Source organism: Gossypium hirsutum, chromosome D13 (assembly GCF_007990345.1).
Source record: "Gossypium hirsutum isolate 1008001.06 chromosome D13, Gossypium_hirsutum_v2.1, whole genome shotgun sequence".
NCBI lineage: Eukaryota > Viridiplantae > Streptophyta > Magnoliopsida > Malvales > Malvaceae > Gossypium > Gossypium hirsutum.
In genome coordinates, this window is record NC_053449.1 from 2,433,149 (window position 1) to 2,450,605 (window position 17,457).

Genomic DNA, 17,457 nt, shown 5'->3' on the forward strand with positions numbered 1-17,457 from the left:
GGAAGATTATCTCAAACGAGGAAAAGAAAAGATAGTGGAGTGAATTGCAAAATTACGATATTTTGCACCGAGGTAAGTAAACACGTGACTTAATGTATTATTTTGGTATTATTTGATATGTGTTGAGATTTATTTTAATATAAAATAAATGTTTGGCAAGATTCCAAAAATGTTGTTAAATTGGGAAATGTGGTAAGGAGTTGCAAAACACGGTTTTTGGTTGAACACTTGGAATAGGCCGGAGCATATTGCATATAAAGGGGTTGCTGTGTGCTGATTCCCTATTCATTGGTGGTTGCTAAGTGCTGATTCCACCGTATTTTAAATGTGGAAGGGGGTTGCTAAGTGCTGATTCCCCCGAGGGGTTGCTAAGTGTTGATTCCCCTACCTATTGGTGGTTGCTAAGTGTTGATTCCACCGTATTTTAAATGTGAAAGGGGGTTGCTAAGTGCTGATTCCCCCGAGGGGTTGGTAAGTGCTGATTCCCCGACCCATTTGGTGGTTGCTAAGTGCTGATTCCACCGCATCTAAAATGTGAAGGGGGTTGCTAAGTGCAGATTCCCCCAAGGGGTTGCTGTGTGCTGATTCCCCGATTCATTGGTGGTGCTAAGTGCGGAATCCACCAACAACGGTTAACATTCCGAGTGTTCAACGAGTAAATTGAGAAGGTGAATATTCATATATATGGTGGACGAGTTTATGGGAGGAATATCGGGTTTGATACTTAATCAACCCATGTATAAGATGGGAGGAAAAATAAAAAAATACAAAAGAAACAATTTGAATGCAAAACTGTTTTGAGTGGCAGTAGTTGGGAAACTTTGAAAAATCACCATAAATGGTGAAAAATGAATTGGAGGTTGAATAAAATATTAAATTGAAGCTGAATGAGTCTATTTTCATATGAAAGAAGTGGGGAAAGCAAAGAAATTATATATTTAGGGATATTTAAATTTTACTGAGACAGGGTTGGATTGAATTTGAAATCCCCTGTTCCAACTTTGAAAAATCACCATAAATTCTACAAAAATAATTATGGCTTGAAATTTATATGAATGGATTTTTTTTGAGTCTATTTTTAATAGAAATAAACGAGAAAATTTTTTGAAACTTGTATAGAGAGTTATGTGAATTTTTGTAAGGGGATGTCAGGACTGTCGGGTAGTGAAAGAGGGGAAACTTTAATGAATAAACTGTACTAATTGACCTGACCGAAAATTCTGAAAATTTTATGGTGGAAAGATATATGAATCTAGTTTCAGGAAAAATTTACAGAGTTTGATTTGGAGCCCTGTAGCTCCCGATAAAAATAAATTAGTGACCATGACGCAAAAATACTGCTTGCTGAAATTTGACTAAATAATGAAATTTGTTTGTGATAAAAGTTATATTTTGGTGTAATCATGTGGGAAATTTATCCACTTGTCATATGTTTACTTACTAAGCTATATGCTTACTTGCTTTTATTTTTCCCTTGATTATAGTGATATCCATCAACTTAGAATTGGGACGGAGTCGGACAATCATCCACACTATCATCCGTGTTTGGGTATTTTGCTACTGGTATTCCAGAAATTATGGCATGTATAGACGACTTTATGTAATGTGGCGTCACTGTATATATATATGTTATGGTTCGATCTAAAATGTGGCGTTTATAAATAGTTAAATTGTGTATCTTTATACAACTGTTTTGGTTGGAAATTTGAATGGTGGTTGGAAATTGCAGGGGGTTTAAGCAAAAACAAGCAGAAATGCTGTCGAAATTTTAAAAAAAATTTAGTAATACCTCGTACTCTGTTCCGGTAAGGAATACAAGTAAGGGGTGTTACAGGACGTCCCTCGTCCGTTACAGAGTCGAAGTCAACTCGTTTGGAGCGGAGACAACTTGGTCATAAAAGGGAAAAATATATGACCGTTTCTTTGAAGAGAGGTTCTCTTTTAGATGCAGGTTTTGAAAAGTTAGGGCACTGTATTCATGAAAATCAGACCCGGGTTAGTTTTGATTTGGCAGTGTACAAGTCAAAGGCTAGAAGTCTTCCAGTTTCTAAGCACAAATTCGACTCAGTTAATTCCCTGCATAGTTCAATATAGGCTCGTGGCGGGCTTTGACAAAGATGGCGTTGTAGAAATATGAGTCAAGGTGGAGATTTGTTAAGTATGACTCCTATTTTCAGTCAAATTTGAGAATGTTTATTTGTTTCAATCAAATACTGATTAGTTTAGATTTTATTATTATTATTTGACATATGAATTTAGCCTATAAATAGGCTCTTTTACAACCTTAAAAATGACACCCATTAGAGATTAAAACTTATAACACATTTAGAGAATTTTGTGTTTATGTTTTAAGGGTTCTTTGTTTTCAGGTTTTTGTGGTTTAGTTTTTTCTCCATCTTTTGTACTTTTCGTTCTTTTGCCATTATAGTAAAATTATCTTTGCCCGTGGTTTTTTATCCTCTTTGGAGGGGTTTTTCCACGTTAAATTTGTGTGTTCAATTTCTCAATTTATTCCGCTATTTTTATTACTTGTTGCTTAATCGGGTCAATCTCTAACAGAAAAAGTATAAGAGTTTTTATTTGAATATTTTAATAAAAAATGCAATTCTATAGTTCTTCTATAGTACAGGGGGCAACAATACCCCTAGTAAAACAGTGTTTTTCGTCCCTTACATGGTATAATGTCAAGTTGGGCATTTCTTTTATTGAATCCAATTATATATGTTTCCTAGAATTTAATTCAACACTTTTATCCAATCTACTATTTATTTTCTATTACTTAAAATATTTTTTATTTAGTTTAATTAGTAAAATTGAATTTTTAATAAAATTATTTTTCAATCCAATTTTCATTTTGTTAAAATCATTGTAACTTTGTCATATTAGAATTTATGAGGAAATATATTGAATTGCCTTATTCAATAAATTCATAATAACTAATTGATTTGATTTCTATTCCAAACTTCAATTATTTAATTATGATTATTAAATAATAATTCGAAAACATAAATAAATTCCTAAGTCATTTTGTACTTAGTGAAAAAACACATACGGTAGATAGTGATACATGCGTTCTATTTTTATTACTTCATCATTTTCATTCATTCAATATTATTTGGTTGTAATATGATTCGTTTCTGGTTATCTCGAGCTAGCAGAGGGATCGACTCGACATATATAATTAGGGCTAAAGTAATTTGTAATTTAGTCACGAAGTCATTTCACTAAAGTACCATGATTGAGCTATCCCTTATTATATACCATTACGAAAGTCACTGTTGAGTACTCGTCTAATGATCCTGTCATAAGGGTATTACCCTTATAGGATATACTTAATTTCTTTGGGATAAATCTGTTCTTTCAATATGATCCTATTTTATCTCACGCAAATCATTATATCTTTTTTCATAAAAAGTTAATTACTAACAAATAGTAATTAATGATCTTTGGCAACATTATTTTTATCTATCATGTAATGTCAAAGAGATGATATCATTTACTCTATAATTGGGTATGAATTTCATTGTTGTAGAAGTCATATAACTAAGACACCGACTTTCGGTTCCTTATCTATTTTAACTCAGGTTTTCATTTACATTAAATTATACAAGTCACGTATACATAGTTCATCATCCACTCAGAATTAAAATATGTCACACTTTTGAACATGATAAGTGAATAAATCCATAAACATATGTAAAATCTATTACGTCAAAATTGAGGGATTCAAATCATTAGACACCGACAGCAGCCAAATAAGAAGTCAACAAAATAAAATGATCGCATACGCGTATGTCACACTCGATATATACTAAAATTTTTGGGGTATGCAGCAGATTCTTGTGGTTGAATTAAATGTATAGCAGGAATCAAATATCGCTAGCCTTTTTGCCAGTAGAAACCATTTGGATAAATACACATAACTTGATTTTAAGGTTTAAGTTAGTATGTAAAGTTTTATTTTGGTGCAATTAAGTGATTGAATTTAGTTTTAAGATTTAATTTAGTATTTGAATTTAGTTTATTGATTTAAATTGATAATTGAACTTAATTTTTCGATCTAATTAGTCTAAATAGTTAATATCGATAATTTTTTAATTAAAATATTACATGATTATATATAAATTGAATATCCTAAGAGTCTTAGAAATGACACGGCTCCTCATTTCTTTTAGGTTTGCTTTTTTTTTTTTACATTGAAAGACAATAATCAAATTTCAATTTTGGTCCATAAACTACTAAAACTTGAGATTTAATCATATGCTTTAAATTTTGTCATAATTTGGTCTCTCTACTTTTATAATGTTACTAGTTAGTCTAAACAATTAATATTGTTAACCATTTCAATCAAAACTTGAATTTTTAAATATGAGAAGTAGAGGGATTAAATTATTCAAAATAAAAGTAAGGGACTAACTTCCAAACGTGCGAAGTGTATAGGAACTTAGAGCATATTTTAACCATAAATTTTTTACTCGACAATTTGACAGAAACAAATAATCAACTCAGACACGAAATTGAGTTGGAAATCATAGTAGTTTTAATTTATAATATGGTACAAAAATTTGGTTTGAGGTTTAACTACGTTCAAGGTCAAGTTTACGTTTTGGTCACTCAATTTTAAAAAATTACAAAATGGTCATTAAATTATTCAAAAGCTTTCATTTAAGTCACCGAACTATTCGAAAGTTTTTATTTAAGTAACTGAGTTGCTTTCCTTATTAGAAAAAATAGTCCAGCTAATGAGCTCCAAACGACGATTTATCGATAGGTACGGTGAATTAGTATCCATCGATGAGTAAAAGATATATCTTTATTCTTTTAGTCACGTGGAAGAGAGTGAAATAATTCAAATTTGATGCGCAAAATTGCAAAGAAGAAATTAGTAAAAAATTTAAAAATAATAATATCACAATAACTACAAATAATAAAACATACACATATATAAAATGTGATTAGTTTGCTCGTACGAGCAAGAAGACAACTTCACACGCGTGGAATGCATCTCAAGGAGGTCTTTGCCAATGCACTGAAGAGATTAGGTCTACCCCTCAAACACCTCAACAGATTCCAACGACGGCCTCTTTTCTCTCCGGAATCCGAAACGTCATTGGCTTCCACTATCGCCATATCACCGGTGGCCATCGGAGGAAACATGGGTAATGGGTGGTTTCTTCTACTTTGTCTTTTCTTCATATCACTTAACTCCATCTTTGGTTCTATCTTTGTTATCCCTATTAAAGCCTTGTGTTTTCTTAAACCAGAATAGCTTTGAGACCTAAAACCTTTGGTTGATAAACAAGAATTTGGCTTCGAATTCAATAAATAAAAAGAACCCAAATCCTTTTCGTTGTTGTTGAATTGCCTGACTGAAGATAAACGGAAAACAGACCTGCTTTGATCACCATCACCATCACCATCAACAAACCCTTGATCATTGATGAGTTTACCACAAAAAGCGAAGCCGTTTGCTTTGTTGATGTTTAAGGGAGTGTTTGGAACGATGGGAAACTCAAAATGTTGATGATCATGAGAAGGAGAACTTAGTGAGTGGTGAGAAATATCATCAATGTCTTGGTAATCTTCAAGTGAAAGATCACAAAAGGAGAGAGTTTCTTCAAGATCCTCATGACTGATCTTGTAAGTATTCTTTGTATCCATTTTTCTTTTTTGAGAGTAAAGAAATGGGCTTTTTGAGAAAGAAATATGGGAGGGTATGGTTTTGAAAAGTTCGATAAGGTAATTTTGGTTTATATACATGTATGGTTTGGGGTTCTAGAGGGTGAGGGAGAGGGACAGAAGGTCAAATATAAACAAAGTAGTGGGAGAAGACTTACTAGAATCAATGTTTATTCATGAAGACTTACTAGGAAAAAGATATTTTTTACTAATTGTTACTAGGAATGCAAATATAGGCTTGCGCGTATTTGAGGAGCCCCCTGAGTTGGTGCGGTCTATCATCCTTCTAGATATCACTGGAGCCCATCTGCAAGATGGTGTTACATAAGTTCTTTTATTTCCAAATAAAAAATCAAAATTAATCTAGAAAGAAAGATGAAGAGGAGATTTCATTCTTCATGCCTTCACCATTACTAAAAGAATAACAGTATGTTGTTTCCGTGCATATATATTTGGGTTGCATCATCTGACACCAACAGCAGCCATATGCATATGCATATGCCTATGTGACACTCAATCCATAATCAATTTTTTTTTGTCTACAATACACATCCTATCTGCCATATGGCCAAGACGTGTAAGAATTTGTATAATCAAAAGAATCCACATGTCAAACATATATTTTGATGGGAAACAACGGAAGTACTTAAATGTTCATCTGCAAAAGCAGTAGTAGTTTACAGATAACCAAGCACTGTCTTCCACACTAAAACCCCTTTTAGTTTTGAAGGTTTAGAGTCTAAAAAGATGCAGTCAATGATGGAAGCAGCAGCCGATGCGGGGAAGGCCACCATACAGGAAAAGGTTTCATAATCATTTCATGCCATTTTGCATTGATCATATATTAAGATTTTTCTTTCTCTAAAATGCATGATTAGTAACTAGTATGTTGCTTATTAAAACATTATGTAAATTAATGAAGTGAAAATGGTTATTTAATTAGGTGAAGAAGAGGAAGAAGAGCAGAGAACCTACTGAGAAAGAGATGGGGAGAGAGAGGAAAGAAGAGGCCCTCAATCAAAAGGCAACTGCTTGGCAAGCGGGTTTTGCTGCAGGTGGTCTCGACGGAGGCGACGTTAACCGAGAGAAGACTGGGTAAATTCACAGTTATCACAGTTAATCTATAATCAAACTTTCTGGGTCGATCTGCTTTTTCTTTTTTTATAGAATGTATAAAATTATTCGATGAACTCGAATCTAATTCTTTTTTCACCGAAAACAATACTGAATCTAAACGAGCAAAGAATCACATTTGTTATACTAATATCTTAAATAAGAATCTAATTCATATACGATGTAAATCCTTTAAATTTGTTGAGAGTGAATTTTAAGGGGGCTTTCCAGTAACAGCTGCTTCAGTCAATTTTGGTTCTATTACAAGAGACTCAGATGGTAGAGTACTGGGCTCCTGTTTAATGAAAGAATACTCGCATTCCAAATGCTTTAGCTGCGAAAGCCATGGTTGCGGTTTAGGCTTTTCGATTTGCGGCGGACTTGAGATTTTTTCAGATCGAACTAGAAGGGGATTCAAAAACTGTCATGACAAAGCTCTCTTGCAAATCACAAGAGGTAATTGTATTTAAGTTGTTCGATCGAATCTGACCAGAAAGAAGAAACAAATAAATTTAAAAAGCAAGAAAGCAAAGATTCAAAATATAGACAAATAAAGTTGGAAATGATAGCGTATGATAAATAGATTTCATTATTGATGGAGTATTAGCTCAAGTGACATGGTATTCTTGCCAATGCAAGAGGATGTCGGTTTGAATGTGTTAAATCGAATTATTCTTCTATTTGTGAGTTGAGGAGCGGCTATGGATAATTTTAGGTATTATGTTAAAAAGAATATATATGATTAGAACTTATAATGGGATTATTCAAGAAAAAAAAGAAAGAAAGAATAGATTCCACTCATTGAAGAAAATCAAGAACTTAACTTTCAAAATTAAAAACTTTATTAATGAATAATCAATGGATGCCTTTAATAAACAATTAAGAGATCTTTATGTAGGCAGGCTAATACCATCGAAATCCTAATTAATTTAAACGAGAGTAGTTTTAGTAAAACTAAACTTTCTTGTTAATTAAGAAACATAAAATTTCAAAACAACTTTAAATACTTAAAATTATCTTAAAATTCAAAATAAATAAATAATAAATAAAACCTAATAAGTACAATATTGGGCTCATATGTGTTCAAATAATTGGTTACCCTATTAATTGTCTCGGATAGAGTCAGATATATTTGGCATGTCATAAGATTAGTGTATGAGAATTACTTTGAATTATATTGATGAGGTGCAGAGTGCAATTTATACTTCAGACGTTTCGATGAGGTGTGGAGCACACATTACTTCGGTTTATACCAATGAGGCACGAAACATAATTTATACTTCAAACATTCTCATGAGGCATTGGGTGCCAAATATATTGGTGTGTTGGTTGGATAATCTGCGTATCCGTCTTGTGTCCATGTCCAATTAATAGCCAATTAATAGGGATAATAAAACATAGACTATGCCTAATGACATATGATATGTGAAACTAATAGCTAATAATGGTGAGATTTGCATCTATGTGACAAAAGATAGCATGTGAAAGATCATGTGAACCGATTTAAAATGAGCCTTGAGGGTCGATATGGATATAAAACGAATCAATAAATTCGAGAGAAAAATGAGATAAAGAAATGAATAAGTGATACGTTATGAAATAAAAGTGAATGTGATATGATGATAGAAAACAGAGTATGATATATTCATGTGGTTATCAAATGAGATATGGCATAAATTTTGGTGCATGAGACATGAATGGTAAATTGAATTGTTGAAAACTAATCATATTTTGATTGTATTTGTGACATGCTATGTTTATTATATTATTAATTTAAATCATGAAAGTATCACTGAATCCTATCGCTCATCGTACGATTTGTTTATCTCGTGCGTAGATGTCAATAGATCTCGAGGATTTGAGGAGTGAATCAATATTCAGAACTCAACTTACGACTTAGCAAACTTAAGCATTTTGTTATGTTATTAGTAGATAGCTTTTGCCTATGGTTGAGATGGAATTTTAAGCTCAAATTGTTATTTCATATATATGATGAAATTGAGTTAGAATTTTAAGCTCAAATTGTTTTTTGATATATATGATGAAATGGGTATATTTTGGGTGTGACCAAATATGTCGATGATAAGTATGTAGGAACATTTAGTGAGTAATGTCCAATTGCCATTAAGTCAGGTTGCATTCATGATTGAATTGTCTCTTGTTAGCTAAGTAACTTAATAAAATACGTTCCTGAAATATGGATAGATGTTTGATTCATTAGGGATGTTAATACGACATTTGAACTAATGCCTAAATTGCACTGCTACTTAGTTTCTAGGTCACTTAGACTATTTGGTATTAAGATCTGGTAGATTGAATTGATAGATGCAAAGATCAGGGATAATTGCCTTTGAAGTCGCAAAACTACCCCTTTTAATGTCGCGACATCGAGCTTCTGTCTTTAAAGTCGTGATTCTCCCTTGTTGCGGTCGTGCATTGAATCCCCCAGTCCTTCAGGTCACAACGTCCCCTTGTGTTTTGTATGAAGTGGTTAAGTCGATCTTGGCTTCTAACTGATTGACTGTCTTCTCTATCCTTGAATCCTGAATTGTCTAAAGTGTAGGCTCGAACAATACAAATCAAATCAGAAGATGAAAACGTTTAATTAAATTCAATAAAAAATTTAATTTCTCTCTATAACGGGTAATTACATGTGTTAAAAAAATAGAATTTACTCTGTGAAATAAATTTTCACTATATTCTGACAGAATTACAATGTTTATCAAGTGTTCTAAATTGTTTAACCGGTAATTCCTATTTATAGAGAAAAAGTATAAGAGTTATTTTTAAATATTTTAATAGAAAATGCAATTCTATATTTCTACTATAATTTAATGTAATGTCAAAGATATTATATCATTTACTCTATAATTGAGCTATGAATTTTATTGTTGTATAGAAGTCATATAACTAAGGCACTAACTTTCGGTTTCTTATCTATTTTAACTCAGGTTTTCATTTACATTAAATTATACAAGTCACGTATACATAATTCATCATCCACTCAGAATTAAGATATGTCACACTTTGAACCTGATAAGTGAATGGATCCATAAAAATATGTAAAATCTATTCTACTTGAATCCTATTTGATGTATTGTAAGTTCAATCAGTCATATCTATGTCTTTATCTCTAGAAGTCACCCGCTCCGATATTTAAGATAATATATCTCCCTAATTAGATTTGATAGATGACATATTAGATTTTCGATCGATTTGCTCAATTTCGATTAGACTAAGGACGTGTTTAGATTATCTATTAATATAAGTTGTCTTTCTGTATTACGATTGTTGACACCATTTTTTTGGATGAAAAAAACGGGGTTGACTTGGGTTTTGAAAAATGAAATAGGAGTCGCCACCAATCCTTTTTTATGAGGTGTGATTGGATCACCTCGAAAAGTGGTTGTTTTTAATAAACGACTTTGATTTTATTAAAACAACAAGTTTGATCCACGAAATTCAAAAAAAGGGGTTCGGGAGTCGGTTACGCACGAGGAAGGATTAGCACCCTCGATACGCCCAAAATTGGTACCTAGTTGATTACTTAATGTCTTAATGTCGAGAATTAAAAATTTTAAAGAGATTTAAAAATACGATCCTTTGTTTTAAGAGACTTATATAAAAAGTTGCTTGTCTTAAAAAAACTCATGATAAAATTTAAAAGGGATATTCAATTGTTCAAGTCAGATGAGAAAATTGCAGCCCAATACATTAGGGCACAATGTCTCAACTTTCCAAACATTGAATATTACCTTTGTTATTTTTAAGAAAATCCTCATCCCGAGAAAAGTAACGTGTCACATCCAATGCGTTAGGACACGACATATTGAATTCCCGATAATGAGCTTTTATTCATTTAAAAAAGTAATCTCGATTATTTAGATCCAACAAAGAAAATCGGAACCCAATACATTAGGGCTCGATTCTCTCGAAGATCCCAAATACCGAGTGTTGCTTTTATTTTGAAATTTTTCGTTTTTAATAAATCCGAGTAAAAATGGATGTAAAATAATAATAATGATGACAATGTAAATAAAATGATACAAGCAAGACAATAAATAATAAAAACAATCATACGGGCAAGGTAACAAATAATTAGGAACTAAAGTAAGAAAACAAACAATAATAAACATGTAAATAAATGAACAAAATTAACAAAATGATGCAAATATAAAAGATATATAAACATATATATATAATAACGAAAATATGAAAAACATATGTATGTGTACATATTTCGAAATTTTTATACATGAAAAATTATGTAAGTGTATGTACATACATATATACGTATATAACAAATCGTCAAATATATAAAAGTATATGTGTAGGTATATATGAATCATAAAATGTAAAGAATATATATAAGATATATTTTGAAAGTATAAAGTATATGTAAGTATATATATATATATATAAGTATTTATGAAAATGAAGTATAGACATGTATATGGGTATATATAAATAAAATATAGAAACATATATGTGTACGCATATACATAAAAACATACATAGGTATATGTACATATATTATGAAAATAAAGCTAAATAATAATAAATAAATAAAAACTAGTTAAGGCATTAATAAGATTGTAATGACTAAATAAATGGGAAATAAAACCAATAACAATAAATAATAATGATAATAACATTAAACTAATGAACAAAATAATAAATTGCTAAAAGGGACTAAATTAAAGTAAAAACAAAAATACTGGGCAAATTCGAAATAAATAAACAAGGACGAAAAGGATTAGATTGTGACACACGCCGAAACAGGGGGACCAAAAGGGAAAAATTCCCCACGCTTATAAAACGACGTCGTCCCAGATGAGGGGTCAAATTGAGATCCATTATAAAATAAAGGAGTAAATTTGAAAATAAAACAAATCTGATTGAAGAATCATTAAAAAGCGGAGGGGCTAGAAGCGCAAATAACCCCTTAATAGAAGACACGCGGATCCCCTGAGTTGGGTCGGGTCGACGCGCGGATCCCCTTATCCAAAACGGCGCCGTTTTAAAATTACTATAAATACTAGAAAAAACACTAAAAAAAGTTTTAAAACCATTTTTTAAAAAAAAATAAACAGAGAGGAGCTCTCTCTCTCTCCCTCATTCTCTCGGGCCTTGGCACCGGTCATCGGCTGATTAAGGTCTCTGGCGCTCCTCCACCTTAGTACCGCCGCGTGCGGTTGCCGGCGACTCAAAATCGAATCTTTTTTATCCTTTTTTGAAGCCGGGCTTCTCTTAGGCACAAATCCAAGGCCAAACCCCGAAAAAAGGAGCCCGAAGCCTGAAGAACGAGGGAAGACCGCTCATCTTCTCCTCCCCGACACGGCGCAGGTAAGGTCCCTTTCTCTATTTTTATTATGTAAAAAAACCATACAAACGAAGAGAAAAAAAAACGAAAATAGAGAAAAAAAACTAAACAGAAATGAGAGAAAATCACCTCTCAAATATTCTTGTTTTTATTTCTTTTTTGTTAATGTCTGTTTCTTTTTGTTACTAAAGTTCTTTTTTTTTCAAATTTCTTTTGTTGGCTTTTTATAACTGATTGTGTCATCATTTTCATTGCTATGATTGTCCCTTCTTTCCTCTTTGCAGGCGTTTGAAGCAGGCGGCAGTAGGTGCGGCGCAGCAGTTGGTGGCTTGCGGCGCTAGTCAGAGGCAGGGTGGGTAGCTGGCGGCAGCTAGGGTTTCAAAAAACTGAAACCCTAGTTTGGCTATTGTCTTTTGGGCCTGTTAGGCTATTTTTTAATTTGGGCCTGTTTGGGTTTCGGGTTTGGGTGCAAATTTGGTTTTGTTTAGGGTCTGTTTTTGGGTTGGGGTGTTTATGGGTTATGTTGTATTGGGTTTTAGGTCTATTGGAAATGGGCCGGGGTTTTTAGATTAAGTGGGTTTGGTACTGAAATTTTGGGTAGTGGGCCCGGGCAATATATTGGGCTGTACAACGATCCGATCACGTTATATCGCTTCGCATGCAAAAGCCATTGAAGATAATATACGAAGATATCAATGAAATTGATGATTATTTTGTTCGAAAAATACAAATACATATAAATTAAAAAACTTTAATATTTTACTACCAGTCGTTTCCTATTTTCTTTATTACTTTTAAAGTGTTATTTAATTCTCTTGATAATTTTTTAAAGTTGATACCCTGTTACTACAAATTATATTAATTTAATATAAAAAATTTTATTTAATAAATGATATTAAAGATCTTTTGGATATTTGCCGCCAGTGCGGGCTCTAAACCGATCAACATGTTCCTATCTCGAAGGATTGGCATTGAGAAAAGGGTTTCAACAGTCTGCAGGTAATTATTACATCATACTAATCATACCCATCAAGGTCCAGCCATGGCATAGCTGTTTGACGTTGCAAGCCAACCATATTACGTAGACATTCATTCTTGGAATATCATGTCTTGAAGGCACAACAATCAGGGACCATTTACAACCATATCCCAATCTTTTTCTTTTTTACTCTTTCATATTGACCATAACAAAATTTAACAATTTAAGCTCATTAAACTTAAAAAATAACCGAATAAAAAAATAGTCCAATTCAAAAAATTTACTAACAAACTCAAAGATGGCCCGACCCAAAGGCCCGCTCGAATAGTAAGAGGGTTTGGGTAAAAATATAAGTTTTAAGAATGGACTTGGACAGAATAAGACCTGTTTAGAAAACGAGTCGGGCATCGAGTAGGGCTTTTTGGCCCGAGCTTGGCCCAACCGGCAAATAAAACTGCTACTTTTTTTACTGTTCTTGTTGTTTTTGTTTTGCTATTTTCTTATTTTTTTTCCACTATTTTGCTACCATTTCACTACTATGTTGCTACTATTTTGTTGTTATTGTTTGGATATTGTATAACTTTTGTTTTATTGTTAATTTTGTTACTATTTTAGAAACATTTGCTTCTTAAGTTGCACCTATCTTAGTGTTATTTAAGTGTACATATTGTTTTTTAATTTATTTTCAATTTGTTGATGTACAAACCCAATTTCTGCCCGGCCCACTAACAAAAGAACCCAATACCCACAAACCCAATAACCCACCTAAACACTAACCCATACCAGCAGACCCAATTACAATGCCCCCATCACCTACCCTCTGCCACCGCCACCAACTCCGCCGTTCACCTGCTTTCTGCCACCGTCCCATCACCCCACTTGCCTGCAAAGAAGAAAATCACGCAAAGAAGGACAAAACAGTAGTAGAGACAATAGAAAAATTGTAAAATGGCTATTTAAAAGCCATTCAAACAGAAGAATGGGGGATTTTTTTCATTTTTCGGTACAAAACCGATTGAAAAACCATTGTAGAGATTTTTTTTGTAACGTTTTTCACAGAAATAAGAAACAAGAAAATCAAAGGTGATTTCCGACCCTTTTCGTTTTTACATATTTACCATTTTTTATTTTACTTTTCTTTTTTTGTTCATCTATTTATATACATATAATATAAATAATAATAAAAAGAGAGGAAACTCACCGAGGAGAGGCGATTCGGCGAAAAGGGGAAACTTTTGGTCTCCCCACCGCCGTGCACGGCGGCGCCGGCGCCGGCGACCGGCGGCCGGTACGGTGGTTCTCGGCCGGACCCTTGGCCGGCGCCCAGAAAGAAAAGGGGAGGAAGAGAGCATTTTTGGGCTTTTTTTGAAAAGAGGGGAGAAAATGAAATTTTTGGAAATTTTTGGATATATAGGCGTGTGAAACGACGCCGTTTTGGCCCAGCTCCATAACGCCCAAAACGACGTCGTTTTGCTTTGGATCGGATCGACCCGACCCGTTACCAGGAGGATCCGCGTGTTTTCTTTGCGAAGGGGCTAATTGCTCGTTTAGCCCCTCCGCAGTTTTAATTATTTTTAATTTAATCCTTTTTAATTTTTGCAAATTGGCCCATTAATTTAGTTTGTTTTTCGATTTGGTCCTTCGACCATCTGCGCCCTCCTCCTTGGAACGGCGTCGTTTTGACATTGAGGGTTTAATTACCCTTTCGGTCTCTCCTTTTTACGCGCGCTTGCAATTAGGTCCCTCCGCCTTTTTTATTTTTAAATTGGCCCAGAAACTTTGTTTTATTTCGATTTAAGTCCCTTTTAAGCATGTTTTTTTCCTTTTTGCTCATTTATTTATTTATTATTATTATATTATTATTTATATATATGTGCTTATACTATAATATATATGTCTAAAATTATTACGAATCTATATATTTACAAACTTTAATATATATCTAATAATAATATTATATTATATATTCAATATTTTTTATATCTATCCTGCTTTTTATTTATTTATATCTATATATTTATATATATATACTATATAATATTTATACCTACAATATAATACACGTGCATATGAATATTTTTATTTTTTATTTTAAGAGCATTTCTATCTCCTTATTTATGTATATACATGCATTCTATAATTATATATATACTTCTTTTTTGTATTTAACTTTATGTTTTTACCCCGTATAATTTGTTTCTAACATACATACATATATATATCACCATTTTATTCATTATTATAATTATCATTTCATGTTGATTTATTTATTTATCTACATGTTCGTTATTATTTGCTTAAATGTCTTTATTCTTGTTTGTTTATTTTTTATTTTTGTTAACTTTTTATTATTTACCATGCATAAAAATGTAATTTGCTTTCACTATGATTTTGTGTTTTATCTTACTTGATGTAACAATTTTTAAAATGGCATTTCGTGTTTGGATTCGAGAAAATCGTGCCCTAACTTACTGGGTTTCGATTTTCTCGATGAATCTAAATACACGAATCTTTTCAAAATCAAGTTTTAAATGATCTCGAATTTTAAAAAAAGGAGGTCGCATCCTAACTTACTGGTTATGATCTCATTTTTAAGTTCGAGATGGCTAAAATTTCTTAAATAAACTTTTTCATTCGCGTATCGAGAATTTGAGATATTGTATTCTAACTTACTGAATATGATTCTTTTCTCGAATAACATGAAATATCCTCCTTTTCTTGAAAATTTTTAACATTTTAATACAAGGGTCGTATTTTTAAAACTCTTTTAAATTCTCAATTTTCGACATTAAGACATTAAGTAATCAACTAGGTACCAATTTTGGACGTATCGAGGGTGCTAATCCTTCCTCGTGCGTAACCGACTCCCGAACCCGTTTTCTAAATTTCGTGGACCAAAACCGTTGTTTTAATAAAATCAAACCGTTTATTAAAAACAACCATTTTTCGAGGTAATCCAATCACACCTCATAAAAAAAAGGATTGGTGGCGACTCCCATTTTTGTTTTCATTTTCCAAAACCCAAGTTGACCCCGTTTTCATCAAAAAATGGTGTCAACAGCTTGGCGACTCCACTGGGGACGTATAAGTGAGTCGAGCCACGAGTTGATTATTTTTTGTCTTTTTGTCGAAAATCAAAAACTTGGTTTAAATATACGATCCTTTCATCGCATTTCATTGCTCTTTATTACAATTTTCATCGTTGTGGTTTATAATTGCTGTGTTAGTTTAAGTTTTTGTATCTTTCTGCACATTGCATTGCATGACCGTTGGTCACACCCTTTTAAGTGGGAGTGAGAAACTACGCCTTCGTGAGGTTTTCACCTCCGCATGGGATAGTGAATCGCTTTCGGGATACATCCGTACCTATGTCTTCGTGAGATTTTCATCTCCGCATGGCCATAGGAAATGTATTCCCCTGAACCGAACTCGGTCTGTATGAGCCTATAATGGGTGAGGATCGAGGAATTTGCTGGTTCAGGTACCCTACTTTAGAACCAAACCACATGTAATGAGCCATAGGAACCGACCTAGGTAGAGCTACTCCAAATTTTTAGTGCTTACCTAAATGAATGTTGTATTTATTTGACGCTTATTTTAAATCTTATTCTGTGTTTAATGCTAATTTACTTTGTTTGTGATTGCATGGCATCTTCATTCTAAAATAGGTGTCGATTTACGTTCAGTTTCTTGGTAGAAAGCTTATCATGGAAAAGGGGTTTGTTGATAAAGTAGAGGATAATGCGGCTGTGCGAATATGGGCTGAAACGACACAACGGGAGAAAGGCGATAGTCTTACCGAAGGGTACGTATCAGAATTGTGGGATTTTACCCGTATCAGTGTAATCCAGAATGACCTTCGAGAAATGAAAGAAGTCTGGGATCAATGGGATGTCGAGGCCAAGCAGCTGTTCTATTGTAACTACGGTGACCTACCTTATCTGCTTAGTGTCAAAGTGGACAAGTATTTATTCCGAGCCCTTGCTCAGTTTTGGAATCCTGCCTACAGTTGTTTCACTTTTGGGAAGGTAGATTGACGCCTACTGTGGAGGAGTATACGACCTTGCTTCGGTGCCCGAAGATTCAAGTCGACAAGGCTTATTCCAGAGCTGCTTGTGTCCCTCCGTTGCTAAAGAAATTAATGAACATCACTGGGATGAGCGAGCAGTGGGTCGCTGCCCGGATCCAACAGAAGGGCGACAGTAAATGTGTTCCTTGGAAAAGTTTGCGAGATTTGGTGCTTGTACATCCTGACTTAAAGAAAAGGGTCGATGTCTTCGCTTTAGGTATCTATGGACTAGTGGTTTTCCCCAAAGCTTTAGGACACATAGACGAGGCTGTATCTGATTTGTTTGATCGGCTT

The 17,457-nt window shown here is 33.3% G+C and overlaps 2 protein-coding genes and 1 long non-coding RNA gene across 7 annotated transcripts; 2 read left to right on the forward strand and 1 right to left on the reverse strand.

Moving 5' to 3' along the window:
* On the forward strand, nucleotides 1–1,647 carry LOC107918672 (uncharacterized). The gene is made up of 2 exons (XR_001690195.2): nucleotides 1–72; nucleotides 1,485–1,647. It is a non-coding gene; the product is annotated as an uncharacterized lncRNA (long non-coding RNA).
* Nucleotides 1,648–4,861: 3,214 nt separating this feature from the next.
* Nucleotides 4,862–8,803, forward strand: LOC107918671 (uncharacterized). Of its 5 annotated transcripts, none has more exons than XR_005923435.1 (4): nucleotides 4,862–5,159; nucleotides 5,265–5,640; nucleotides 5,916–6,483; nucleotides 6,623–8,801. XR_005923435.1 is itself a non-coding variant. In XM_041109938.1 (3 exons), the coding sequence occupies exons 1-3, from the start codon at nucleotides 5,000–5,002 to the stop codon at nucleotides 6,776–6,778; spliced, it is 390 nt and encodes a 129-aa protein (XP_040965872.1). In that variant the 5' UTR covers nucleotides 4,888–4,999; the 3' UTR covers nucleotides 6,779–8,803. The 5 variants fall into 5 exon arrangements, 1 of the variants encoding a protein (XP_040965872.1); XR_005923437.1 differs by having other exon boundaries at nucleotides 4,871–5,159; nucleotides 6,402–6,483; XR_005923436.1 differs by having other exon boundaries at nucleotides 4,873–5,159; nucleotides 6,410–6,483; nucleotides 6,623–8,800.
* Nucleotides 8,804–13,815: 5,012 nt separating this feature from the next.
* LOC121225466 (uncharacterized) lies at nucleotides 13,816–14,780 on the reverse strand. The gene is made up of 3 exons (XM_041109784.1): nucleotides 14,741–14,780; nucleotides 14,296–14,453; nucleotides 13,816–13,977 (listed from the first exon to the last, which is right to left on the reverse strand). Exons 1-3 carry the CDS (start codon nucleotides 14,778–14,780, stop codon nucleotides 13,867–13,869), a joined length of 309 nt encoding a protein of 102 aa, XP_040965718.1. The 3' UTR covers nucleotides 13,816–13,866.
* Nucleotides 14,781–17,457: the final 2,677 nt, after the last annotated feature.

Excerpts from the sequence above, each read along its gene's own strand:
- LOC107918671 (XM_041109938.1), top strand. The coding sequence starts at position 5,000 with ATGCATCTCAAGGAGGTCTTTGCCAATGCACTGAAGAGATTAGGTCTA. Across the intron at positions 5,160-6,409 it reads GGCCATCGGAGGAAACATGG|GTTTAGAGTCTAAAAAGATG; the intron begins GTAATGGGTGGT and ends TTAGTTTTGAAG. Across the intron at positions 6,484-6,622 it reads AGGCCACCATACAGGAAAAG|GTGAAGAAGAGGAAGAAGAG; the intron begins GTTTCATAATCA and ends TTATTTAATTAG.
- LOC121225466 (XM_041109784.1), bottom strand. The coding sequence starts at position 14,780 with ATGTCAAAACGACGCCGTTCCAAGGAGGAGGGCGCAGATG. Across the intron at positions 14,454-14,740 it reads CAAGGAGGAGGGCGCAGATG|CCCAAAAATGCTCTCTTCCT; the intron begins GTCGAAGGACCA and ends TTTCAAAAAAAG. Across the intron at positions 13,978-14,295 it reads CGCCGAATCGCCTCTCCTCG|GCAAGTGGGGTGATGGGACG; the intron begins GTGAGTTTCCTC and ends TCTTCTTTGCAG.